The sequence below is a fragment of the Centroberyx gerrardi genome, chromosome 3 (genome assembly GCF_048128805.1).
Source record: "Centroberyx gerrardi isolate f3 chromosome 3, fCenGer3.hap1.cur.20231027, whole genome shotgun sequence".
NCBI lineage: Eukaryota > Metazoa > Chordata > Actinopteri > Beryciformes > Berycidae > Centroberyx > Centroberyx gerrardi.
Genome location: NC_135999.1, coordinates 7405172 through 7431750, shown reverse-complemented (window position 1 = coordinate 7431750; position 26579 = coordinate 7405172). Strand labels below are relative to the sequence as shown.

The following is a 26579-nucleotide window of genomic DNA, read 5'->3' as shown; positions in this document are numbered from 1 at the left end:
AATGGTGAAAAACCCAATGAGGCATATTTCGATGGTACTGAGGCAAATTTGTAACAAGAATAGCTGGATTTGTATCCCAAGTTTTCTGTCAATAGGACAGTTGCAGAGATTTTATCCTTCTATCCTTAGATTTTGACCTTTAATTATAGCGCATTAGGCTAATTGCAGTAAAATTTGTTGTAAAGCAAATGCACACCTTTATCATACAAAGTTACAAGCCTCCATGTTACAACTCATAATAATACCAATAAAAAATAAATAAATAAATAAATAAAAAACCTGAGCAAAAGCTGTATGGGGCTAACACTATGGAGCTTGATCTCCTAATAATCAGTTACTTGTTACTAGTGACAACAAAAGAACACCAGTTGTTAGGCACCAGAACAAAAGTTCTGGTGCCTAACAGAACTAATAAATTCTAGTCTGTTACTTGCCATAAAAGTCCATCTATCCATCCATTATCTGCTCATCCGGGTCAGGATCGCAGTGGCAACAGGGCAAGCAGAGCAGCTCAGACATCCTTTTCCCCAGCAACTGCCCCCAGCTCCTCCTGGGGGATCCTCAGGCACTCCCAGGCCAGCTGGGACATATAATCCCTCCAGCGTGTCATGGGTCTCCCCTGGGGTCTCCTAGTCGCCTGTGCTCAGTACACCAACTGGCTCCTCTCAATGTGGAGAAGTAGTGACTCAACACTGTGGTCCTCAGATCGCTGAGCTCCTCACACTATCACAAAGAGTGAGGCCAGCCACCCTGCAGAGAAACCTCATCTTGGTCACTGGCATCTACGATCTCATTCTTTGGTTACTACCCAGAGCTAATGACAATAGGTGAGGGTCGGAACAAAGACTCACCGGTAAATAAAGAGCTTTGCTTTGTGGCTCAGCACTCTCTTCACCACTATGGTTCATTACTGTAGCTGATTCACCTAATGGCAGTCAATCTCATGATCCTTCCTACCGTGATTTGTAAATAAGACCCCGAGATACCTGAACTTCTTTCACTTGGATGGGGCAGGCCTCCTTTTTTCAGGAGAGAACCATGGTCTCAAGCTCGGAGGTGCCGATTCTCATCGCAACCACATCACACTCTGCAAACCATTCCAGTGCACATCGGAGATCATGGTCTGATGAAACCAGAAGGATGACATCATCCACAAACAGCAGAGAATCCACCCTAGTGTCACCGAACTGCACACTCTCCAGACTTTGGCTGTACCTTGATATCCTGTCCATGAATATCACAAATAGGATAGGGGACAAGGCACACCCTTGACGGAGTCTGATGTCCACCTTGAATGAGCTTGACTTGATACTAAGAATGCAAACACAGCTCTCGCTCTGAACGTATAGGAACCAAATGGCTCGCAGCAGCAACCCTGGCACCCCATACACTCACAGCACTTCCTACAGGATACCTCAGGGAAATGGTCATAAGCCTTTTCCAAATCCACCAAACACATGTAGACAGGATTAGCAAATTCTCATGACCCCTCGATTATCTGCGAGAGGGTAAAACGCTGGCCTACTGTTCCGCAACCAAGACAGAATCTGCATTGTTCATCCTGAATCTGAGGTTCGACAATCAACTGGAGTCTCCTGTCTAGCACCTTGGCATAGGCTTTCCCAGGGAGGGTGAGTAGTGTGATTCCTGGATAGTGGGAACACACCCTCTGGTCGCCCTTTCTGAAAATGGGAACCACCACCCCTGTCTACCAATCCAAGGGCACTGTTCCTGAAATCCATGCAACATTGAAGAGATGTGTCAACCACTACAGCCCAACAATATCCAGAGCCTTCAGCATTTCAGGGCCCATCTTTTCCACACCCGGCACCTTGCCACTGAGGACCTTTCCAACTACCACAGTGACCTCTGCCAAGGAGATCGGCTTAGCCCCCCAAATCTTCCAGCTCTGACTCCTGCACAGGGAGTGTGTGTCTTGGGTTTAGGAGTTCCTCAAAGTGCTCCTTCCACCTTCTGACAATATCCCCAAATTCAGCATTTCCCTGCCCCAGCCGAGAACAACCTGTGTGATGTCCTGCTTTCCCCTCCCGAGTTGCTGAATGATTTTCCGAAATCTCTTTGAGGCGGCCCAAAAGTCATCCTTCATAGCATCTCCAAACTCCTCCCATCACCCCTGCACTACAGCAGCTGCAGCCTTTCTGCTTTCTGGTCTGCCAGTTCCTCTCTGCTTCAGGAGTCTCCCGTGCCAACCAGGGAAGGCCTCCTTCCTCAACTTGACAGCCTCCCTCACCATTGGCACCCACCATCAGGTTCTTGAGTTGCTGCCATGAAAGGCACAGGCCACCTTTTGGCCACAGCTCCTTGCAGCTGCTTCCATGACAGCAGTGTTGAACAGGGAGATGAGGGGGGAGAGGAAGCTTGGATGTGGGAGCTGGACCGGCTTGATGCTGGACACATGGAAGTTGGGGTGGATCAGGAGGGTCCACCACACCTTCCAATGATGACCTTGGAGATGGGGAAGGGACCGATGAACTGAGGAGCCAACGTGTAAGACTCAAGGTGGAGTGGAATGTCTTGTGTAGACAACCATACCCTCTGTCCTGGAAGGAGGTGTGGAGCAGGGGTCCGATGATGGTCAGCTTAGCATTGGTATCTGGTCACAGACCGAAGTAGAGAGTTCCAAGTGTGGCAGCAGCAACAAACAAACTCTTTGGCTGGGGGCATACTGACCTCCACTTACTGATCTGGAAACAGCAAGGGTTGGTAACCTTAGGCACACTGGAAAGGAGACAGGCCGGTAGTAGAACTGGATAGGGTGTTATAGGCATATTCGACCCAAACCATAAATTTACTCCAGGAAGAGGGGTTACCAGGAGCCAGACCGTGCAGGGCGCCTTCTAGAACCGGGATGAAAACTGGGGACCCTGGTCTGACACAATGTCCACAGGTAACTTGTGAATGCGGAACATGTTCCAGATCATACGCTGAGCTGTCTCTTTGGTAGAAGGTCGTTTGGGCAGATGAAGTGGGAAGATTTGGAAAACGTATCTACCACGGTAAGTATGGTTGTGTTACCATCAGATGGAGGAAGACCAGTAACAAAGTCCAATGCAATGTGAGACCAGGAGCGGTGCAGAACAGATAATGGCTGCAGATAACCAGCAGGGGCTTGGTGAGAGGACTTGTTCTGGGCACCGACCGTGCAAGCAGAGATGAAGGAGTGAGTGTCAGCATCTAGAGTGGGTCACCAGAAGCATTGACGGAAGGAAGGCGAGGGTGCGATTGACACCAGGATGACAGGTGAGGTCAAATAAGCGGTTGGCTGGGGAGCTATCTGGAGCAGCTTGTTGCACGCCTTCGATGTCCCACGTGATGGCAGAGACGACACGAGAGGTGGGCAGGATGGTTTCAGCCTCGGTAGGACCCTCATTGAGACTAAACTGATGTGACAGGGCGTCCGGTTTAACATTCTTGGAGCCAGGGCAGAAGACTGGGAAAAGTTGAACTGGAAGAGGGCCCATCTAACCTGCTGGGAGATCAAGCGTTTGGCGGTACAAATGTACTCTAGATTCTTATGGTCGGTCCATACCTGGAATGGTAACTCTGTCCCCTCCAACCAGTGTCTCCACTCCTCCAGAGCCAGTTTGACAGCCACAAGTTCTCTGTTGCCAATGTCATCATGTCTTATCAATGTCTTATACGATCACACAATATTAGTTTCCATTTTTATGCAGATGATTATCCAAGCTGTGACCCAAGGAATTGTAACCTAAGGAATTAGATTTACTCAGAAATTGTCTCGAGGCTATCTATAAATGGATAGCTCAAAATTTTCTGCAGTTGAATCCTAAAAAAATTCTCTTAATTGGCTCTGATGTTTCCAACACCCAGATTACAAATAAACTTGGTCCATAGTCACAGTTTGTCACTTAGCAGTGTAGAAATCTTGGTGTTATAGTTGATAGCAACCTTAGTCTGGAAAATCACATCAAATCAGTCTTACAATCCTGTTTCTTCCAGTTTAGGAAAATCTCAAAGATCAAACCATTCATGTCCAACAAAAATCCGGAAACTGTTCATTTCGTCACGGTTGGATTATTATAATTTTCTGTTCTCTGTTCCCAGCAAAAAGTCTCTCTCCACTCTACAGCTAGTCCAGAATGCAGCTGCCAGGATTTGAACTGCCACCAAAAAACAAGAGCATATCTCACCAATTCTGTGAGACGGTGCCCACGCACATCAGAAGCATCAACCTCTACCACGAACAAAGAGGACCAGGAGAAAGGAACAGTACTGGAGGTCAAGGCGCAGTCAGCGGAGTGGAGCAGTAAGAGAACTAATTACGGGTGAACCGGTGGTAGAAGTTGGTGAATTCTAGGAAGTGCTGGAGCTGCTTGCGAGAGGTCGGGACAGGCCATTCCTTAACTGCCTGAACCTTAGAGGGATCCATTTGGATGCTGCCAGCTGAGATGAGATAGCCCAAAAAGGAGACAGTGGAGATATGGGATTCACACTTTTCAGCCTTCATAAAGAGCTGGTTCTCTAGCAGACATTGGAGGACTCGGCGGACATGTTGAACATGCTCCTGGGGGGACTCGAACAAAATCAGAATATGTCAATATACACAAAGACGAAGTGGTTCAAGATATCCCAGAGCACGTCGTTCACAAGAGCCTGGAACACAGCTGGAGTGTTAATGAGACCAAAGCAGGCCCGGCGCCATGAGGGGGCGTGAGGGGGCGACGCCCCCTCACCCGGACTGTCCCGCCCCTTCAGTCAAGACGCAAGTTACGTTGCGTTACGTTGACTTGAACAACTTCCGCGCAAGGAGAAGAACTACAGACGATTATGAAGATTGGCTAGCTAGCTATTTTTTCCCCCAATTTCAACATGGACATTCGGAAATGGATTAAAAAGACAGAACCTCCTACTGCAACAACCACCTCTGGTCCTGGGCTCCACAACACAGGCCCGCTCCAGTCGCTCTCTGTCACCACTCAGCCTGCCAGCAGCAAGGACTCGCCGACGCCGTCACACTCACAGCAGTCTAGTGTGCCAGAGGACCTCGGCGATGACAAGCCAGTCCAGGTTCGTCTCAAGCAGTTTCCAAAGAAACAACAGCATAAGAATAACTGTAAAGGTAAGGGCTGGTTATTTCATTATTTGTATTGTTATTGTTTGTGTCACCGGTATAGGCTGTTCTAACCTAGCGTATTATTATACATCTGTTAATCAACGGGCGGGTCGCAATATTAATAAAGCAGGCACAATGAATTACTTGGTGGCGGTGTCATTGTAACTTGTCTGTAATCACGGTAAAACTGCTGAATTGGTGTATCTAAGATAAGACAATCGGGCTGCATATGTTTTTCTAGCTGGGAATACTTTGCGTTACGTCATCGCCCCCTGTCGGTATTTCAAACGCCCCCTCTTCGGTACTCCGCTGGCGCCGGGTCTGGACCAAAGGGCATGACCAGATACTCGTAGTGGCTGCTGGAGGTGTTAAAAGCATTCTTCCTCCCTTACGTGGACAAGATGGTAGGCAACCGACTGGGCAGACTTAAGGCACTGAGCGTGACAGAATGGGCTCCATTCTACGACGACACCAGTGGACCAGCTGATGTGTGGATTGTGCTTGCAAAGCCAGGGATAGCCCAGAATCAAAGCAGTGTGTGGGGACTCAAGGATAAACAGTTCAGTGGTCTCCTGGTGGTTACCGGAGATGAGCAGAGAGACTGAGGAAGTGAGCTGCGTTACCGTACTGAGCAGGCGACCATCAAGGGTGCTGGCATCCAAAGGAAGGTGAAGAGGGATGGTGGAGATGCTGAGCTGACGCACCACGAGACAGTGTGGGTCTGGCCAGGGAACTGGGTACGAGAGGGAGAATTGGGAAGGGAGGTTTGGCTCACCAGTACCCTCCCATTCACTGGTGAGCCCTGCCTTTTACTGGGCAAGCAGAAACACAGTGACCGGGCTGGCCACAGTAAAGACAACAGTTCTCATTCAACCTGCACTGCCATTCTGCTGGGGTGAGTTTTGTCCGGCCAAGTTGCATGGGCTCCGAAGGTATGGCCTCCTCAGCTCTTGGGAACCGGGGGGCATTGTCAGTGAGACCAGGTGGAGCTGCTGGGGAAAGGCGTGGAGACAGACTGGTGGATTAGTGGAAACTGGCTCAAAGCACCGGGTGACCTTTCTCCTTTTCTTCCTTGTATGTCAACACAGATGGACAGGGCAATAAGAGAGTCCAGGTCTGAAGGAAGATCCCAGGAAGCTCAGATAGCCCATGATAAAAGGCATCAAACAGAGAAGCTGGATCCCACTCACTATCTGCCGCTAGGGTGTGGAACTCAATGGCGTAATTAGTAACCCTGCGAACTCCCTGGTGTAGATTCAACAGTCTACGAGCGACCTCTCTCCCTGTGACAGGTGGTCAAACAACTTCTTCATTTCAGAAGAAAAGAGATTAACACTAGAGCAGATGGGTGATTGTTTCTCCCACTTGGCTGAAGCCCATTTCCATGCCCTCCCAGCCAGCAGGCAACCAGCAGGCAACTTGGGACTGTTCAGGAGGAGGTGAGCAGCGTTCATGGGCTTGCTGAGAAGGAGTAGACACAGTAGACACAGGCGGCTGAGAGGCAGGAACCAGGACAGGTGGAGAGGGAGGGATCAGAAGGGCGGCAATTAGATTCTCGAGTTGTTCCATAAATCGGTCATGGTGATTGGACAGATCCTGAAAACCCTCAACGATGTTGTTAAGCTGTTGCTTGTGGCGGCCAATGGCAGCTTCCGGGGTGGAGATTGCATTGAGGAGGAGCGGTGTCTGCTGGGTCCATGCTGATCAGTTCATACTGTGACAGACAAACTGAGACCCAGGAGCAGACACACTCACAGAGGAAGATGCAGAGTTTACTGGAAAGTTTATAAGGCAATACAGCAAGCAAGCAGGCAAAGACTACTTGGCAGGTCAAAACTAGGAACTAGGCAACTGGCAGATAAACTAGGCAAACAGGTAACTGGAGCAGAGAAGTAGTCTGAACGTTATGGCAACATGAACAAACTGACAAGATAGAGTGAGGAAGAGCTGGCTAAAGTAGGCAGAGACTCACAAGATGATTTGACACAGCTGCGTAATGAACACAGCAGCGGGAACCAGCAACAGGCTGGAAACGGCAGACTGTAAGTGTGACATCACCCATAGGTTTCTGAAGGGCCATTTTGAAGCCTGGACATTGGCTTTACGATCACTGCTATGTTGACATTTTTTGGAGCCAGCGCAACCAAAGCAAGGCCGAGGGTTGTGGCAAGGCCACAGCGGCGCCTACTATTGGCCCATAATCGCCGACCCGTCAATCACTAGGAAAACAAGCCTATTTTATAGCCGTTATATCCCATTAATGACACAATTAATTTGAAAATCGTCATAAGGACACACATTAGAAGAAGTGAAATTAGCTACTGAGACCATAGCCTCTTGTCGAAAAAATGTATTCACTTTATACTTTCAGCGAGAAGTTGGGTTGTGGTCCCATTGACTTGCATGGAGTTGGGCCGGGTTTGGAGTCTTTTTGGAGCCAGCCCCTAGCGGACGTTAGAGGAATTGTCGCCTCCCACCACTTCCTTATTGACATTCTGCCCACTTGGGCGGGACCTGAAACGAGACACACGCACACACACACACACACACAGACACACACACACAGAAGACTAGGAGGGAGGAGAAGGAGAGACAGAGGGAGAGACAGAAAGAGAAAGAGAAGGGGAATGGAATGGAGAAAGAGATTACGCTGCAGCTGACACTGTGATAGTATTTCTTTGTTGAGGCAATTTGGATGTAAAACCACGTTGGTACTGTTAAATGTTTACATATACTGTATATTTTGACCAGTCGGCTCTGATAATAAATAATTTAATATTTTAAACTGTAATGCACTTTCTAGTGTCTTCAGGGTTTAGTCCTAAGTAGAATACTCTTCAAACCTGAAGTGGAGCATTATTAAATATTAAATGTGTATTGTGATTAATAGCAATATTATGCTAATATTTTTGGACATATCACCCAGCCCTACATAAGTGATAGTGCCTATTTGAGAGACTGCCTACCAGTCTGTATTGACTCAACTGTAGCACTCTCATCTGCATACAGTTCAAAATGTAGCAGCAAAGTTTTTAAATACAACTCAGAGGCAAGATGATGTAACTCTCTTTTTAGCCACCTTACATCAGCTTCCAGTTGGTTTTAGAATCCATTTTAAGATTGTGTTGACTACTTTTACAGCAATAAATGGTTTGACCCAATTTTAGAACAACTTGCCTTTATCTTCTATTACAACACAACTGAAAACTCGGTCAAGAGTAATAGCCCAATTGTCCTAATGACTTCAGTTTGATTGTGTAATGTAGCATTCTATGAAGTGTTGACTGGACTTTCAAGCCTAAAGCATTACTATTTAATATAAATTTACATTATGACGATATTATTCCAATGTTAATGGAGTGGGCCTTAATGGAGTCCATCTTAATATAATAAAAAACACTGCTTCTGGTGGTAAGCATGTGAATAGGTGCTACTGTAATGATGATGGTGTAATTTAGCCTGCAAGAATTCTATTGCTATTTTTGAAGATTTTTGAAATGTAACTCCTGTAACAGCTATACAGTTTGAAAGCATCTATGTTTTACTCCTGAGGGTGAATACTACTTTGAGAAGTCACATGTTATCCATGTTGCATAAAACAGCTCATTCAGTATTTATTAAAAATCAGCAATTCATATGATGTAGTATAATTATTACTTACGCCACATTATAAACACTAATGTAGAAATCTTGCTTGATTCTCAAACAAACATCTAGAATGCGGTATGTCATTGAGTTTACCAAAATAGACACCCCCTCTCTTAGAAACTAAACTGAATCAATAATCAGAGCTAATAGGACAGCTGACATGTATATACCCTACTTCACTCGCACTGGCAGGATGTACTGCCTGAGTGATTATAGAGATTTTGAATAAGCCCAACATCAGGAATGGAAATGGTATGAGCAGATCAACAAGCCAGAAAGTAATAAACTGAGAACATACCATCTTTTTAAAAGGTCTCCTGGCACTGAGAATTATGTGAAATGTATTTTGTCAAGGCAGCATAGAAGTTCCCGGGCTACGTTCAGATGTGGCATTGCCCTTGTTGAAATTTTCAGCACACATTGTTCTCTCAGTTGTCCTGTCATATAGTTTTAATGACCTTGATGACATAAAAAAAATGTTACATTCTTAGTAGGAAACAGTTCTTTATGAATGTCTGATTGTATATCCTCTGTGATTTTGCCCACTAGCCTATACCTTTTTATAATGTATTGTTAATATTGTTATATGTACCCTTTTCTTTTTGTATTTACCTTTTACTGTTTTTAACTGTGTATTGTGTTTCATAACTCATAATTGAGTTGTCCCCGTGGTTAAGATTGAATCAAGTTTGTAACTTGTTTATTTATTGGATGGTCATGGGAAGTGACATATAAATAAATTCAATTCTAAAAATTCTAAATTCTTGAATGGCTTGCGACATCCTGTTCAGCAGCTCAGAAATGGCATTATACCAATAGTCAGAGGCTAATGGGACAGCCGACCCAACTGAATTGTATCAAGAATCAAGGCCTAAAAGGACAGTCAGCCCTTTTGCTCTAAACAGGCTGCCCAGCTGCAAACAGAGCACAACATTTTAGCAAACAAACACAGAAAACAAACTACTAAGAACTGTAGGTGGAGAATAACTCCCATCAACCAAATTCTACCACCCTAACCATCTTCCAGAATATGGCAACTAGTGTATTTATCAAAGGGATCGCTTTGGGTATATTCCCTTTAGCCTTGTTTTCAGCTGCTTCTGGTGCCATGACGTGACGTGAAGAGAAAAAATCCATAACAACCGGTACAGGAAGTTGCCACAAATCCACAAACCCTCCTTTGACAAGATGTGTCATGTCTTTCATGTCTCACTGCACAGACTCAGCTGCTACTTCCATGTTTTGAAGCTTTGTCCTTTCTGATGTTCTCATCCCTGGCCTCCCCTTGCTCTCATTTGTCTTCCAAAGAGATTTTCTTTCTGCTTTGTTTTTCCTCAAACATCGTGTCTCGGATTCTTTCTTCTGACAGGAAAAGAACTGATAGCTGCCTCCTACTCTAATTTGGTGCTACCAGGCACTTGGTTATAGACAGCGCCATATGTACCAGCCTTGAGAAGAACGCGCTTTGCATCCAGACAGGATAATTAGAAGTATTAAGAATATTTCATTTACTGTCCCAGGCCAAATCAGCTGGTGCAGGCACCAACCAGTAACTCTAACCTCTCTGCACACTACATCACATACTAACTGATACTACCTGAACTTGACTTGAATTTCCGCATCGTCAATGCTTGTGTTATGCCATCATCCTAAACTTTTGACAGGCATCTAAAATATTGTGGGAATTCCTCCTTCATCCATGTAAAATCTTTTGTCAGACAGTTTCCCCTTAATAATAGAGCTTCTTCCTGATTTGCATGGCTTTCATCCTGCCCCACTTTAGGTTGTTTAGTTTGCCAAGCAGCCGTTTTCTACAAGGTCCTGTTGTAGTGACTGTCACCACATCATCCATATCTGGCCTGATGGGAGGCACAGTCCTGAAAACAATCCATGTTGATGTTTTAAATATTGTGCATTCTGACATGTGTCCCCATATACTGTCATGTGGTGGTAAACTCATGCAAAATTGTAGGTCTTCGACAAAGAAATGACACTGGTGCAGATGAAACTGACTTGTGTCAAAGCTTGACTCCTGGTATTCAGCACTGTATTTTCTGTATTTTCTCTTTTTTTTAATTTGCTGATTTTCAGTAAATTCAGTATTTCAAAACATTTTTGATGTAAATTAATTGATGGAGCAACCATGTATTTTGGATCAATGAAACAATAAAACTTCTAAGACAATTTTCATGCTTCTCAAGACAAACACAAAAAATTAGCAATTCTCTTGAAATTGCCCCAACACCTAACCCAATTCCAAAACTGAGACTCTTCTGTGTAGCATATGGCATAATACGAGGTGTGGAACAATGATAATAATATTACAAATAATATTTTAAGCATTTTTGTGGGTGTTATGATACAAATATCATTCATATTATACAAATCATATTAACTTTTTTTTGCCACGGTATATATTGTATCATTATTTCAAATCAAATATTTGATACAATGGTTGTTTCTTTTTGATTGCTGAATCAAGGTATGTTCTGAGTTTTTCATTTGAAAAGCAAATGAATCAGATAACTAGCAGGAGAAGAGCTAGAATAATTGCGCAAATAGGAGCTAAAATCTAAATAGATTCGTAGATCGTTCAGACAAGCCCAAAAGTTCTACTCATTCAAGAAAAACATGGAAATGTACCTTTATTAAATAAAGAATAAATTACAATAAATAATACATAAATGTATAAATAACTCAGTATAACACTGGAATTACATCTCAATGTATCACAACAACTTTGAGAAAAGTGGGTATTAAATGAAAAAAAAAAATTCACATTGTGAAGTACTACTGATATTCAAAGAGATGAGTGATCTGTGGAGAGCGGGCTGAGAGTTTAGTTACAGGAGTTAGACAGCAGCGCTTTGTCTGATGATTTAGCAATTCACTGTACACACATCACACATTCAGAAATACTTGATGTGATAATGCAGTGATATGTGAACTGATTGGCTGTAGGTCTGGAGCAAACAGGCTACATGGCTACAAGCATGCACACATAAACACTGAGTAAAAACAGTGAGAAAGTTCGTTTTTTTTGTAATATTGTTCAACTGCTCCTTGAAACCCAATGACTGCACTAAAACCACACGACTACAATGTGTTTTGCAGACACCATGTCATATCAAACTCACGCGCATACGTATGATTGTATAAAATGTTTTGGGGGGGTCATGGACACCCATTAAAGATACAATTTAAATAAAAAAGATTGATAAATATTGAAAGATTGAATTGCTTGTAATCTTGGGATATTGTGCTCTATTGAAAACAGTGCATGACCACTATGAATGTTGATTTCCTGAAGAAAACTTGGTAAACATGTTAATAAGTAATAAATTGGTTCATTTGGAATGACGACACCGGTGCTCTGAGCACATACTATTCTTGTAAACCTGATCTGGATAGATATGACTCCCAGTGTAGTTAGTACTGATGGCAATGGAGGACCCGAACTCTGCAAACCTCATCAGGAAATAAGACCGGCTTGGATGGATGTGAGCAAAAACGACCTAAAAATCCATCTGGCCAATCGGAATGTCTGAGGAGGGAACAAGGTTGAACGAAGTGCTTCTGTCTGGTTCTACTGAGTTTGTACATGGCAGAGCACTGCCACCAAGTGGTGGAGAGGAGGAACTCCACCTCAAATTTGCATTGGCACAAAATAACTGGTCTCCAAGCGGTGAAGAGTCAGAGCTCTCAAATGCTCTCAAATGCTTTACATGGCACAAGACTTCAAATTGACAAAAGAAAATGACAATATGTGGGTTTTCACTTCAGTTGTCATCTTCTATGCAGTAGTGATGCAAAGGTCGACCTGGTTACACATGCAGGTCAGGTAGGTTTTGGGTCAGAAAATATCCTTTTCATGAATGGCCGGTGGGTAAGGTGGAGAGAAAATGCATCAGATCACCCTAGCCTAATAAAGAAGAAACTTTGTGCAAAGACCACTGTTTTTAAAAGGCTGGTTTAGGCCAGAGGAAAATCAATATTAGTCTCCAAATTACTTTTGAGAAACAGCTTGTTTCAGATTGTTTTTGACTGCAAAGTTTTGAGTCTGATTTTATATGAGGTTATTGGCCATGCTGCACTGTCACAGCATTCTACAGTTTATGCAATGTAAAATAGATTGAATTAAATCCTGCAGGCCTGGATTAACCTAAAAAAGTGGGTACATTTTGTCCAGTTAGCCTGCACAATAGATTGCAAAGTCAGTCTGAATCCAGAGGGAGAAAGATTCAGAAAGTAGGCCCCAGAAGGAAAAGTTAGAAAACCACTGCTACAGGCAATCTGTTTTGTAATTCCTCTCCAACATTGCAAGAGCCTAGTCAGCCAATGTAAATGAGCACAACAATGCTGTGTGACAAAGCCTGCTAAGTTGTATGTGTCTCAAGCATTTCAGTTTGTGTTTGTGCCACTATGGTGAATCATGGAGTCATCATGGAGTCTGCAGCATGTGCAGTCGTGCATCCTGTGGACTCTCCAATTACACGCACACCGACGCCCACACAACTGTATTTCACGTGACTGATGTCTCAGCTATCTCTCATCTTAGTATGCGAGTCAGCGCACACAGACTAATTTCAAATGGAAAATCAAGCATAAATAGAGAGAAGGAGAGGAGAGGAGTTTAGTTTGTGTTTATGGTGAGGGTGGCTATAAAAGCACAGCTTGTGATGTTTGTAAGTTGTAAGTTGACTGCAGAGCTGGCCTTTGCATCACTACTACACAGCAATTAAGTTTTTAATAATCAGAACAAATCATTGTTTGCCTGAATTCAGACAACAGGCGCTACACAATACTCAAACAGATTTAATGATATACTTAAAAATTGGCCTCATAAACAAACAAACAAACAAAAAAAAACCCTACTGATGGCACTTCTTAAGCTTACACTACCTGGGCAATGAGAAAATGTGAAGGCATGGGCAGTAGAGAAACTGGAACTGTCCTTCTATCCAACTATTCTCGGGAATGACTTGAAATGAACCTTGCTGGAAGGGGTGAGGATGTGGATGTGGATGGGGGGATGATGACCTGGGGAGGGCAGTGGAGAGGAAGATGGTGGGAGTTTGGGATTAGAAGTGAAATGATTAAATGACACTGATTTACACAGATATAAATGTTCTCCAAGCATGCAGTGATGCCACGATGACATAATATAGATTCATCTATCAGCTTCATTGCACTGTTTTGGTTCTCACTCTCTGTCTCTTTCTAATATTTCCCTAACTGACTGATTACAGGTTGCTCTCTTGGGTGTCATTGGAGGATATGGGGTGCAGACCTCCGTTCTCGTTGAGTCTCTTGGCACGGTAGGTTTCATAATGTATATTATGGGTGACCTCCTTCAAGTCCTGGAGGTGAGACCTGAAGAGAAACAGACAGGGAGAGAGATAACATTCATATCTATTTAGGAGGTATCAAGCTCTTTATTATTGTATTTTAATACAGCTTAATGGTTATTACGTTTTGGGTTGAACTGAAAAGACTATTTTTACCTGATCAGGAAATCTCTCAGCTGGGCAAATTCACAATGGTTGGGGTTTTCAACTGCAACAAAAGAGAATCAGGGTGAGGAACCACAGTCATAATGTCAAATGTCTCCTATATCTTGAGTTTTCAGCACTTTAACCGAGGCCATCGACATCATCTTTGTGGTGAAGGGAGAGAAAGGTCAGTGTTATTAATACCGGAGGCCATAAACCCACCTTCTACCACTCCCCACGCTGTCTTCCTCCCCAGAACCCGCTTGCCATTCACTTGATACTCTTTGTCGCTGCCCACCACAGCAAAGGGCATCGCCTCCTATGGATAGAGACATTTAAACAAGGTTCAACGTACCGAAGGAAACTGGTTTATGAGAGGGAACAAATACACAGAGTGCCCAGACATATTTCAGTTAGGGAGAGAAGGCAGAATGCATCAACATATCAAAGGCAAATTGATAAAAATAACAGTTTCATGCCTTTTTGGTTTCATGTTGGTCACGAGGAAAGGAGGGATAGGAAAGGATGTTTCAAGACTCATTGTCTCTAAGAGGGAGAATGTCATTCGGACATTATCCGCTGGACTGAGTGATGGATAGAATGTAAAGTCGCACATGCACAAGAGAGAGCGGAGCCACTTACCCTGATCTTGTCGTTGTCGCTCTTGTCCTCCATGTCCTCGTCAAACTCTTTCTGTGGGTAGAACTCTATCCCACCCATCTCCAGCTCCTTCCTGACCTGCAGGACAAAACAAAGTCAGGAGGAACACAGAAAATTAAAGTTATGTAACACATCTTCATCTGAGCAATGTCTTTAATAGTACTTTTACCCAACGCTGAACTGAAATATATCTGTCCCTCTCTGCCTATAGTCTTAGTGATGTTTATGACGTTTTTTGAATTGAATCAAACACAATGGAAGTGACTTGATCTAAATGGAAGAAATCTAGACTTGCACGAACACAAATAAAGTTCTGGCAGAACCCAATGCGACTGACAGTGTGGTAAGGTTGCGGGGTCAAAGGTGAAACTCTCACCCTCTGTTTGAACTCCTGCCTCTCATCGATGGTCATTGTGTCAGCCTTGGCGATCACAGGGATGATGTTGACCGAGTGGCTCAAATGCTTCATGAACTCGACGTCTAGCTGCCGAAGACTGGGAGAGAGCGACAGACAGAGAGAGAGAGAGAGAGAGAGAGAGAGAGAGACAGGTAGGAAGACAAAGACAGAAAGTGATTAAGTGGGTTGAATCAGGAGCTGTGAATCTCAAACAAGGCTAGTTTGCAATTGTGAAAATACGATGAGGATAACAATAGCGGAGTGTTAGACAGTGTGATGGTTTTGAAACACAAAGGTTGCGTCCTAATTTCTGTTTGAAATCATTGCAGATGGTGAAAGGACTGCACACGAAACATCTTGCTGATCACAATTATCATGGTTAAAAAGGATGGGATGCACAAGCTGTAATACACAAAGGACTGTATCCGTTTATCCGTTAAAGAGCAATTTCACAGTTGTCAGCATGAGCTAATTGTGAGCTGTTCAGAGGATAGACTTTGTGTTGTCTGCAGCAGAAAGTAGCACACTGGCTCAGGGCTTTGTTAAGAATCTGAATTGAAATGTGTTTGGATGAAAGGTCATGGAAACTCTGTGTGTGTGTGTGTGTGTGTGTGTGTGTGTGCGCGCCTGACAGCCTGCCATCCTGTGCTCACCCGGTTTGAATGCCAGTGCCAACAGATTACTAAGAACATGCCCCTTGTAAGATCAGATACTTGAGGATGCTCTGACTGATTACTCAACTAATCTCCCATTCCCAAGCAGTTTAACTCACGAGTGTCCGGTCGGGGAGATGAAATACAGACAGCAGTGCACCCTGGTGTCGGGGATGCGCTTCTTCCTGGTAATGTTGACCTCCTCCTTTAGGAACTTCTCATACTGCTCATTGATGTACTTGCCAATGGGCTCCCAGCTGTGGACAGACAGGAAGAGGTCAGTTTGAGAATACAAATGAAAAAAACATTACTTGAGTTGAATTGTAATCGTTTGCGTGCTGTTTGCGTCCTAAACTAACAATACCATGTGTAAGGTGACATTGTTTTTGATACGATAAGGCAGTAATGATGCCATTTATGAGGTTTTAACTATTAATGAGTTGCAAAACCCACCAGTTGTCATTGTTAATCTGGTCCCCAAAGCCTGGAGTGTCAATGACGGTCAACTTCATCTTGACGCCACCCTCCTCGATGACTGGAAAAAAGACAAAGAAATAAACTAAATAAACCTAAAGTGTTCCTTTGGGTTTAATGTCTGTGGAAGCGCTATAACTGCAATGTAATGGATCTGTATCCGATGTATATTTGATGTATGAATGTCTGAATGAATTGATGTATTGACTAAGCGTTTATGAGAAAAAGAGTCTTAGCACTGAAGCAAGTATAATGAGAGTATGAGCTTTCTAGACAGACACAATATGATCGCCAAGGACATAAAGTAGAAATGATGTGATTGGGCCTTCTGGACATGCATGAGATGCCACACTTCTCGCCACGCTTCTGCTGTTCCAGTCTCTGACACTGCTGGCTAGGGCGTAATAATGTCAGGTCATTCTCAGCCACAGGCACTGTGCGTATGACCATGAAAAACGGTACCGACCAACCACTGAGCTCAATCCAAGGGTTTGAAATATCATCGCAATTTGCCCTCAGTGCTGTTAAATCATCAAGGATATATGTAAATGACAATTGTCTCATGACCATAGACCAGCAAAGTGTTGCTGGTTTAACCAGCATTTTGGGGCTCCCAGAACATGTCTGGTTCCTTTTATTTTTCGCCTATGTTGAATGAAACCATGACATTATAAATATTACAGGGATAACTTATCTGTTATCTGTTATTGACTTAATCTGCTTTTTTTTTAAAATATTTCCTAGCAAACTAACTACTCATTTTGTTGTACCCACTTTCCCTCAACCTCCCTCATCTACTTCTGCTTCAGGTAGTGATTTGCTACATTTCCCAGAATTCCTTTGGACAAGCCCAAGAGAACAGGCGTCAACTTGTTCCATTTAGCTGTGACAGGAGTAAAGTTAGCTTGATATTAGATATTCTGTGCATATTCATTTTTCCACCTTCAGTAACTTGTAAGAAAAATACACCACAAAACAACAAACAGACCAAGGAATGCAAGGTACCAGTTTCACAACAGTGTTAACGTGCTTTAGGGTGGATTTTTCCTTTAACTATCAGGGAAGATAGATCCTTGCTTGTCCTGACTAGATCCTTGCTTGTGTTGTATTAAAATCTCATGTGTACGTAGCTTTGGATAAAAGCGTCTGATAGACAATTGTAGTTGTAATTGGAAGAACAAAAACCTGCAGGACACCTGCAGGACACCAGACCTCGAGGGCTGGAATTGAGTACCGAGGTGATAGGATAGGCCTGATCATAGACCGGCACCATGCAAATGTTTACTGCATTCACATAATATTCTCACACTGATTTCACATGTCAAGTCAATAAGTGTAGGAACAACAGCTTGAAGCACAACAAGATTAGAGGTCATACTGAGCATGTGCATAAAAGCACGTTCCAAGCATTCTACTGAAATGGGAAATTAAACTGATGTTAAAATGGACAAATTAGCTTTTTAAAATTAAGCTGTAACTTTTGAAGAGATAATTATTAGATTGAACAAAGCTTTAAAGCTTAGCCTATAATATTTGAAGGAACCATAGGCTATGTAGACCAGTAAAGGGACATTTAACAATTGACCAGTCCCACAAACCTCTTAAGTTTTTGAAGGGACCATAGGCTATGGCCAGTAAATGGACGGTCACAGTAAATGGACGATAAAAGCCTTTTTGCACAAAATGCCTGTAGGTAAGGCAGCAGTTGGCCAGCATGTTTGTAGCTCAGCTGGAAAAAAATGGCAAGCTCACTTGGCAACTATCAGGGTGCACTGATGTTAGCAGGCTATGTAGGATGTCAAAGATCATTTGTTTGCTTTGCTAAAACAAATGTCTGGCCTCTTCCTATACTCACAGTGGGACACTGCTTTGATCTCCACAGTCTTGGGGATCTTCTCGTCACGGGCCCACCCTGCACTCCTCCTGCTCACCTGGGACTTGAACAGTGTGTTCATGAGAGTCGATTTTCCAAGCCCACTGTGACCTGGGACCAAGAGAGGGATGGAAGAATGGAGAAAGAGAGTGATGGAGAAAGAGAATAAGGGCATGGAAGAGGAAGGAAGCAGGCGAGAGAGAAAGGGAGACAGAAGCAGAGAGAAAGTGGGCATGTGTGAAGGAGGGAGTAGGCAGTAAAACTGACAAAAAAGCGAAACAAAACCAAGAAACAAAGGATAAGAGTAACGCATAATATTTGAGGATCTTTTTCAGGTGTACTTGTCCTCTTTGACTTACCCACTACCATGATGTTGAAATCAAAGCCAGTTTTCATGGTCTTCTTCCTCATCTGCTCAATGATGGTGTCAATACCAATGTATCCCAGCAGTGTGGATCCACCTCCGGAGCCTCCATGAGCAGGGCCCCCACCATGCGCTGCAGCGTGACCCGCGCTGTGGCCCGTGACGTGACCCGCACCGTGGCTCGGCCCGTGACTCCCAATGGGAACCGGAATGCTGCTGGGAGGAGGAACAGAGACGCCACCCCCGATCCCCGGGCCCTGGGGCGGGAAGGGGCTGGAGGGGGAAGGAGCCCCCACATGAGGGGGCTTGGCGGGGACGGCCGGTTTGGGTCTCACTTCTGGGGGAACTACGTCTGACATGTCTATAGGAGAGGAGAGGAAGAGTCACATGAATTCATCGACAAAAAAAACAAAAAAAAACACAGTCCAATAAAATCACGAATACCCTCAGGAAGTAGGCCAAGTTTGAGGCCTCTTGTCTCTTCACTTGTTCTACATTCAAGAAGGAGGCTCTCGGAGAAGGCTCAGGTGAAGACAACAGTGCGGGCAGATGGTAATAGTAACAGGCATAAGGTCGGGCCATGATGTGCATAACCTAAACCCTCCAGGGTGTACACATGGAACAGGCTGCCGCTACGCTTGAAGTCAGCGGAGCCACACTCCTTGATACAGATCACACAGGTCACTGAGGCACTGACTGTCAGTTTGATTCACAACAACACCAATGGCCATAAAGCCCTGCTCTCTCTCTCTCCCCCTGTCCCTCTGTTTTCACACACATACACACACAAAGCATAAGTCACCAGATTTGCAGAGCTGCAAATCACAGATTATTTCAGCATTAATCATGAGCTAAATTCTGCAGGCAAATCACACACTGTCCTTGACTGAAAGGTTGCAAAATAGCTCACTATCCTCTGGTGGCATGAAAGCCTCGTCCTTTCCCCCCCCCTAATAAAAACCTTCATCTCTGGCCTGGGTCGCCAAGCAATTTAAAGTAACACCTTGCCGGTCGCTATTTGAGCCAAAAACAGCTTCCAGCCCGCCGTCTATCAGCTCTCATACAACACACGAGAGCTGATTAGCTCCATCCAGAGCCGACCGACCCCATTGTCTCCCTCCATCCATGCTGGACGGTGCTGCTAGCGGCGGCTCTGAGCTAGCCAACGGCTGCTAGCTAGTAGTGCGCTAACGGTAAGACTCGGCAGCAGTGATGTTGGATACACGACTTACCAATTCCCGTTTAATTGACCTAAGGCGAAGAAACGCTTTTCCGCGGTTGATATTATCGTGCGGGCTCCAAGAACAAACGATGGATATCCAACAGAGAGAGATAATAAGATGTAGAGAGCGGTCATGTGATTAGTCCGGGTACCTCTCCGCTCCTTCCCTCTGGCCGAGAACCCCCCTTTCCCGTTACCAAGGCGACAAGAGGAGAGGGAGTGGGGAGATGCAGCGCGCATGCTCAGTAGAACTACCTCAAAGGGACATTTTTGGCATCGTGTCTTCTGTTAGTGCCACAGCCTATTTTTAGGGAACAATTTTGGGGCGTGGATCATATGTTACTTACGCAAAAAACTTCGCATCTCATTTGATCTGAATCAAATGTGTACAAACTTTTTTGAACTGAAACAAACTTCCTATATTGTGAAACATAAGTTACTGTGAGTGACTTATGTAACGAAAAATCGCTATAATATTCATACAGGGCCGCATAGTGTGTCTGTGATCCTCCATAGTTAGGTTAGACCTTTCTGTAGTTAATGGTATGTTTTATCTCCTATGCTAGTACTCTAGGTCTTTTTCTGTGGCACAGTTTTGAGCAAAATAGCTACTTTATACAGTATTTTAAAGTGTGATATCTGTATAGTATCCTTCTTTTTTTTATTAAAGGACTACTAAAGTCTTGCCAGATATAATAAGCACAGTGCAGGTAAACACAGCTGAATAACTCTGGTCCATTGGTGATACGGCACTCACGTGTTATGTCTTTGTTGTTGTTCTTCTGTCCTTCCCTCGCTTTCTTTTGTGCATGTTTTCTTTGCGTTTGTTTGTCTCTGCGGAGCGCCGTGTTGAGTTGTCTTCCCGGACCAGTCACTTTTACACTGTGTTCTAACCAACGTCGTCGTATCTCTCTTCAGCGTTTCTGTTACTCTACTGATAAGGAGTGACGTCTTAAATCCCTCTGCTATCCTCTTTGACCCCCCCCCCCCCCCCCCTCATCTGAGTCCCTGTCTTTTCTCCCCTATCTCTTCCCCTGCAGAATAGATTTGGGGAAAAACAAAACAAGCCAAATAAGAGAGAGGAAAGAATCCCTAATCGTGTACGCTCAGAGGAATTAGTTGAGTTTGTTCACAGAGTCAGTTAAAGTCTTCCAAGTAGTTTAGATATCTCTGTACTCACCCATTGACACATACACTGAACCCGGGTAGTACATGGTGACGTAGTACGGGTCCTCTGGCTCCTTGGCGATAGATGCCCTGTCTGGCAGAGGGTGATTCAGTTGGTGTGGTGGAAGGGTAGGTGTTGTTGTTTCATCTGGTCTCTGGCAGTGTATGGATTGTGGCTGGGATGGCAGTTCAAAGACCCCCTTTGAACCGGTGCCAACCCCGGTCGTGCTGAATGGGTAGCGCTCCATGGCCGGTAGCCAGCTTACAGCGCACTTTTCTGAGGAACATTCTGGAAGCTTTGTGGGTCCCCCGTGGTCAGGTGGTCCGAATGAATCTGTTTGATTCAGTTCCAGGTCGCTGGGATCCACGGCTTTGTGGTTTGCATTTTGCACGGGAGACTGCTCGCGATATAAGTGATGTTTCTGTGATCTGGTGTGCAGTTTTGAAGCCGTTCCAGTTTGTGGTGTGCTGCATTCAACAGAAGCAGGTGGGGAGGGAGCGTATGAGGCCTTTTGTGTTTGAGGTACCACCAGACAGGTCTTAAGTCTGTGTAATCTGTGTGACTCACTCTGTGCTGCTTCCAGTTTCGGATCAGCGTCTTCTGACTGGCAGCTCTCGTCTTTTGAAATGCAGTCTGACTGACTCATTGTGATCCGCGTATCCGTCTGGGTGTTTTGACACTGGGTTCTAGACCAGAATCCGGGTTTCTGAAGGGCCTTGATGTTGCTAGACACACCAGCTTGTTGAAAGAGTTTAGATGAAGGATTTGTTGAGGTTGCCATTGTACTCTCTTCCACCTGAGACCTCCTGAGGTTAGTGCCTGATGTAAATGTTGATTCTTTCCTTATTTCGTTGTACAAGTCAAAACGCCTTCTCCTGGCTTCTATAGTGGATGAGAGAGTTGACTGACCCAAGAGATGCTGTGCGGAATGTGATATTTTGGGACTTATAGGTACAGATGCACTTCTGCTGGGCGGCCTTTGCTCATGTGACAGGTGATTAGAAGCAGTGCTTGCAGTCTGAGTGTAATGCTTACTCTGAGGGCTGTCTATATATTTCTTCAGAGGGTTGAGGTTTGACTGAGTAGCCGGTCCATCAGTCCTTGATTGAAATTCTCTCCGAACAACATTAGCAGACTTAATCCCTTCAGACTCTGACAGAGAGCTTTGTTTACATGTCACTCCACTCGACCGAATTTCAGTGTCCTGTTGCTGTTTGATGTTTGACTTTGGTTTAGGGATTGCGGTACTTTCTACATTCCCAAGAGGAGGCATTGGTTTATCTTTTACAATATTCCCAGTTTTCCTTAAACCAAGCTTGCCTTGCAACAGGCAGGGATTCTGAGACACGATTCTTGGTCTGTGGGACTCCGAATAAGGAGGAGTCTGATTTCCAGATGCTCTGCTCATTTTATCCCGGGAACAACCTCTTCTCAACTCAGAATGAGTGAAGTCCAATAACACATCTTGATCAAGAATGTTATGCCTTGCCTCTTTTGAGGGCCTCTGTTCACCGGGCTCAGGCTCACCTTTGGTATTAGAGATGGGAATTGATTTAGCTCTTCTTTCTTTGGCAACAGGAGAAGTCTGTTTGGCCCCTTGACACAGGGATGTCGGAGATGGACTTAATCTGGGCGTGGGGATAGTCAGAGTTGGAGATATGCTTGGCTTCGCCTCTGGCATGTGGAGCAATGAAGAAGAAACACTCGCTTGTGAGACGGGGAGATCTGGAGAGTTGCTTGGCTTTGGCTGCAGGGTGGAGAGAGTGGGGGAAGAATTTGGCTCGGGAGCAGGAAAAATGGAGATGCTGGGCTTGGTAGTTAGAGATGGAGAGATGTATGTTTTGGGCTTGGTCCTGGGAAGGGTTGCAGCTCTGACTCCATGGTTTCTCTGTGAATGTGGACAGCGTTCACATGAAGAGGGCCGACTCGGTGTCTTGACTGAAGCAGATGTGGATGATTCAGGAGAACAAATTGGAAGAAAACATCTGGAGCTAAAAGGGGAATGAAAAAATAAAGGGAAAAAGGCAAAACTGTTAATAGCAAAATGAATTCATGGATACTATATATTTCAAAGTATTTAATGCATTACAAAGACATAACACAGAAAATGGAGCTACAAGCTGAATATACCTGTCAGCGGTGAACTGTTTTGAGCTGTGTTTTTCAAAGACAAGTCCCTGCTCATCAAAGGATGGGATTTGGATGGCTTTCTTTTTGATGACAGGAGAAGAGAGGGAGAGAGGTGGCAAACGGACTGGTAAATGTTTCTTGGGTTGTCTTGGGGATGCAGATACTTGAGGGATCAAAGGTGCAAGATGGTCAGAAACACTCATTGTGTTTTACATAAGTTGGGGAGAAAGAGGTGAAAAGACAGCCTGGTGAGTAAATTGAGGGAGGGGAAAAATGAGGGGAAATCAAATTGTTAGATGCATATGTCAAACATTACCTATGTGCACATTCTTATCAAGTATACTCAATCTGACATATAGTTGCATGAATAGCATGCAGTAGAAAAGACTGCAAACTTCAAATTCTACTGCATTACAAATATTTGCAAGAAGAGTAGTTTTCTTTAAGTCACAAATGAGGAAAAAGACAACTAACCTGCAGCTATTTCCAGCTGTGTCTCTGTTGTAGATGCAGGGAGTGTGTGAGAAAGACAAAGCGAGTGCGAGACAGGGAATGGATCAGTAGGAAGTAGTGGGTACAGAAGTGGCATTCTCTCCATTCCTCTGCACTAAGGCTGCACTGTTTCGCTCACCCACTCTCGCCTCTTATTTTGTTGTGTTCTTGGGACACTCTGTCTGGGAATATGAAATTTGCATGTGGAGAGATTTTGATGCTTTTTTGTGGACTGATTACAGTTTAGATAAGCTTAAAACTTAATCTCAAATACTATTTTAGTGAACTATGATAGTTGCAAAATCACACGCAGAAAGCAATTAAGAAGTTGAGGATAAAACAATTTTATTTTTATATGAATACAGGAAGCATTTGGTCATTAAAAGAGGGGTGCACACACCCACAATCTCCTCACCATGCTGTCCAGTAAAAACAATGAGGAAAAAAATAATACACTTTGAGCATTACCAAATACTCGTTTTATGAAATCTTGGTCCATCTAGGATAAACTTGGCACCTTGAGCAAATTCATTGCATTTATTCGGCACATATTATTTTAACAAAGTCCCTATTTCTAACACGTACACCATTTTGGCACAGTGGCACTAACAATCCACATGCTTGATAGCAGCTGCCATGCTGTCATTGCCAGGATGAGGTTTTGCTTCTCCCCCACTGGCAACTAATTCATTGCACTTATGTCATTCACTTCACTCGTCAAATGCACTATGTAAGTAAACTTCGTGATGTATGTAAAGTGATTGTCAAGTTACAAAACGTATGTAAAAGTTGGCACAAGTATAAGATGGCATGAAATTTACATCAAATATAAGCAAATTTTTGTTCATCTATCAAACTGGCATTACACATTTCTAAAGGGTGACACGTCCTCCATGCACCTCACATCCATTTTGATACAGTCCTCTCCCTCTTGCCTTTGGCTTGGTTCGAATTTAAAACCCTTCTGGTCACTTTTGCCTGATCTCTACAGCAAATGTCTATGCAAGAGGTCAGAGAAAAGTTGGAATGGTAGGACAGAGCTTGCATTATTAGATAATCAACACAGAGCCTCTCTTTCTCCCTCTTAAGGTGCTGGCTCCCATCCCACCGGTGTCCCGGCTGCACCCCCGTCCAGATGGCCCGTCGTCCGCTCCTCCTCGCCCTCCTGGTCATATCAGGGCATTGCTATCGTCATCTCTGCAGTTCACGCTGGCCACCAGCGGGTGATGCCGGACTGTTTTGTTGCTCCACTTGTGGGCATCCTGCAGCCCGGGCTCGAGGAAGTAGAGGCAGGCTCCGAACCCCGCCAGCACCAAAACCGACACCAGCAGGTAGAGGGGCACGAACCAGTCCAGGAACAACCAAGACATGCTGCTGTCAAGGAACGGGAGGAGCGAGGAGAGAGGGGTGGGAGAAGGAAAGGAGCACGAACAGGGAGGGGAGACAGGGAGGAAAGGGGAAGAGGGGGAAGGGAAGGAAGGCAGGCGGGATGAGAGAATGGGGAGGGTGGAGGAGATTTTGAGTTACTCAGTACTTGTTCAAGGCCATCTTAAAGTGTTCCTCACAAACACTTACTCTCTACAGAGTAAAACCTCACGCAACACTTTAGCTGCAGCATCTTGATGTCCCATTATTTTCACTCATTCCTTAGAAAGCTTCCTTGCTGTACTACGCTTGCTTAGAAAATTGTGAGGAGGTACAGAAATCAAGGCATTACACAATCAGCTGCCAGCAGCTAGGATGTTACCTAACAAGTATTTTTGCCAGACTGAGATGCACATTTATTTACATTTCATTTGCAGATGTAGTCGTTGCATGGCCATGCTAAAAATAGCGCAGAGTAGTAAATAAAGGCGTCCTAATGTAGTACATACCTGTAGACGCTGCTGGATCAGTCGGTCTCTAGATGTGATGTTTGACGGTGTGTGATATGCAGCGGCCAGGAGTCAAATCGCGCATTCGATTATTTCCAGAGCCGATGCAGTGCTGCCGCTCCTGCTGGCTGTTGCATGCGAGATAACAAAATCACAGGTGCTCTCGGAGAGGCACAAGAGACAGGAGCTGCATGCGGCTTCATCCTCCAGCTCCTGGCTCTGACGTTCAAAGGAGGGGTGGGGGTTGCTATGACAACATCCCTGCTGATGGCTGAGAGGATGGAGGGAGTGGGAGGGAAACTTATATAACTATAATCTTTTTTTTTTTTTTTTGAGGGGGATCGGGGTGCGGAGGGGGTGCAAGCCCTTCAGATGTCTCTGGATGCTCGCCGCCTTGCCGCTCGCTGCGTAAAATCAATTCCACTCCATTTAACACGGAGGCCATCACACAGTTTATGTGACATTGAGAGAAGGGGGCCATTTTTGTGTGAGCAGCACCTCTCATATCAGCTCTGACTGACTGCAGCTGCAATGTTTTATGGAGTCACTCCCCAGAGTAAAGGGAAAATAAGATTTTTTTTGTCTTGCTGTTTCCAAGACAATGGCTGAATACAGAAAGGATGGCCTACATAATGCAAAGTTGTCAGAGGATGCAATCTCTTTTAATGATTGCCATTTTTAGTTCTTTCCCTACGAGCTTCGGATTCATGAAAAGCAGCTGAATTAAACAGATCGGCTGCAAATGAAGAGCCACCAGAAAGAGGCATGTGACTTCCCGTTTGTAGGATTTACATAAACGTATAACACATTCTTTAAACAATGAATGATTTAATAAATATTGGAGCATTTACATTGGTTCTGTCCTGAGGCAAGGCGCTGATTTGAAACAGGGTGAGCTGCGCTGTTATGTAGTCTTGAATGTACAAAGAAATCTTTGTGAAATTATTTAAATAATTAAAGAATGCACCAAAAACGACATGAAACAACAGATTATTGCCAGCAGGCCTTACTAACTACAGACAAAACATACTGCTGTG

General features: G+C 44.4%; 1 protein-coding gene and 1 pseudogene across 2 annotated transcripts in view; both read right to left on the bottom strand.

The window, feature by feature from the left end:
* Positions 1 to 11362: 11362 nt before the first annotated feature.
* Positions 11363 to 20749, bottom strand: septin3 (septin 3). Its single transcript, XM_071901830.2, has 11 exons — positions 20636 to 20749; positions 18652 to 19017; positions 18275 to 18403; positions 16399 to 16480; positions 16065 to 16202; positions 15272 to 15389; positions 14878 to 14973; positions 14458 to 14554; positions 14248 to 14299; positions 14034 to 14116; positions 11363 to 13783 (listed from the first exon to the last, which is right to left on the bottom strand). The coding sequence occupies exons 2-11, from the start codon at positions 19013 to 19015 to the stop codon at positions 13701 to 13703; spliced, it is 1242 nt and encodes a 413-aa protein (XP_071757931.1). The 5' UTR covers positions 19016 to 19017; positions 20636 to 20749; the 3' UTR covers positions 11363 to 13700.
* Positions 20750 to 24837: 4088 nt separating this feature from the next.
* Positions 24838 to 26579, bottom strand: part of LOC139913708 (serine hydrolase-like protein) — a 6412-nt pseudogene continuing 4670 nt past the window's right edge. Inside the window, exons 12-13 of the transcript XR_013504298.1 lie at positions 25682 to 25761; positions 24838 to 25042 (exon numbers count right to left, since the gene is read on the bottom strand). The product of XR_013504298.1 is annotated as a serine hydrolase-like protein (transcript). The remainder of the gene's footprint in view (positions 25043 to 25681; positions 25762 to 26579) is intronic.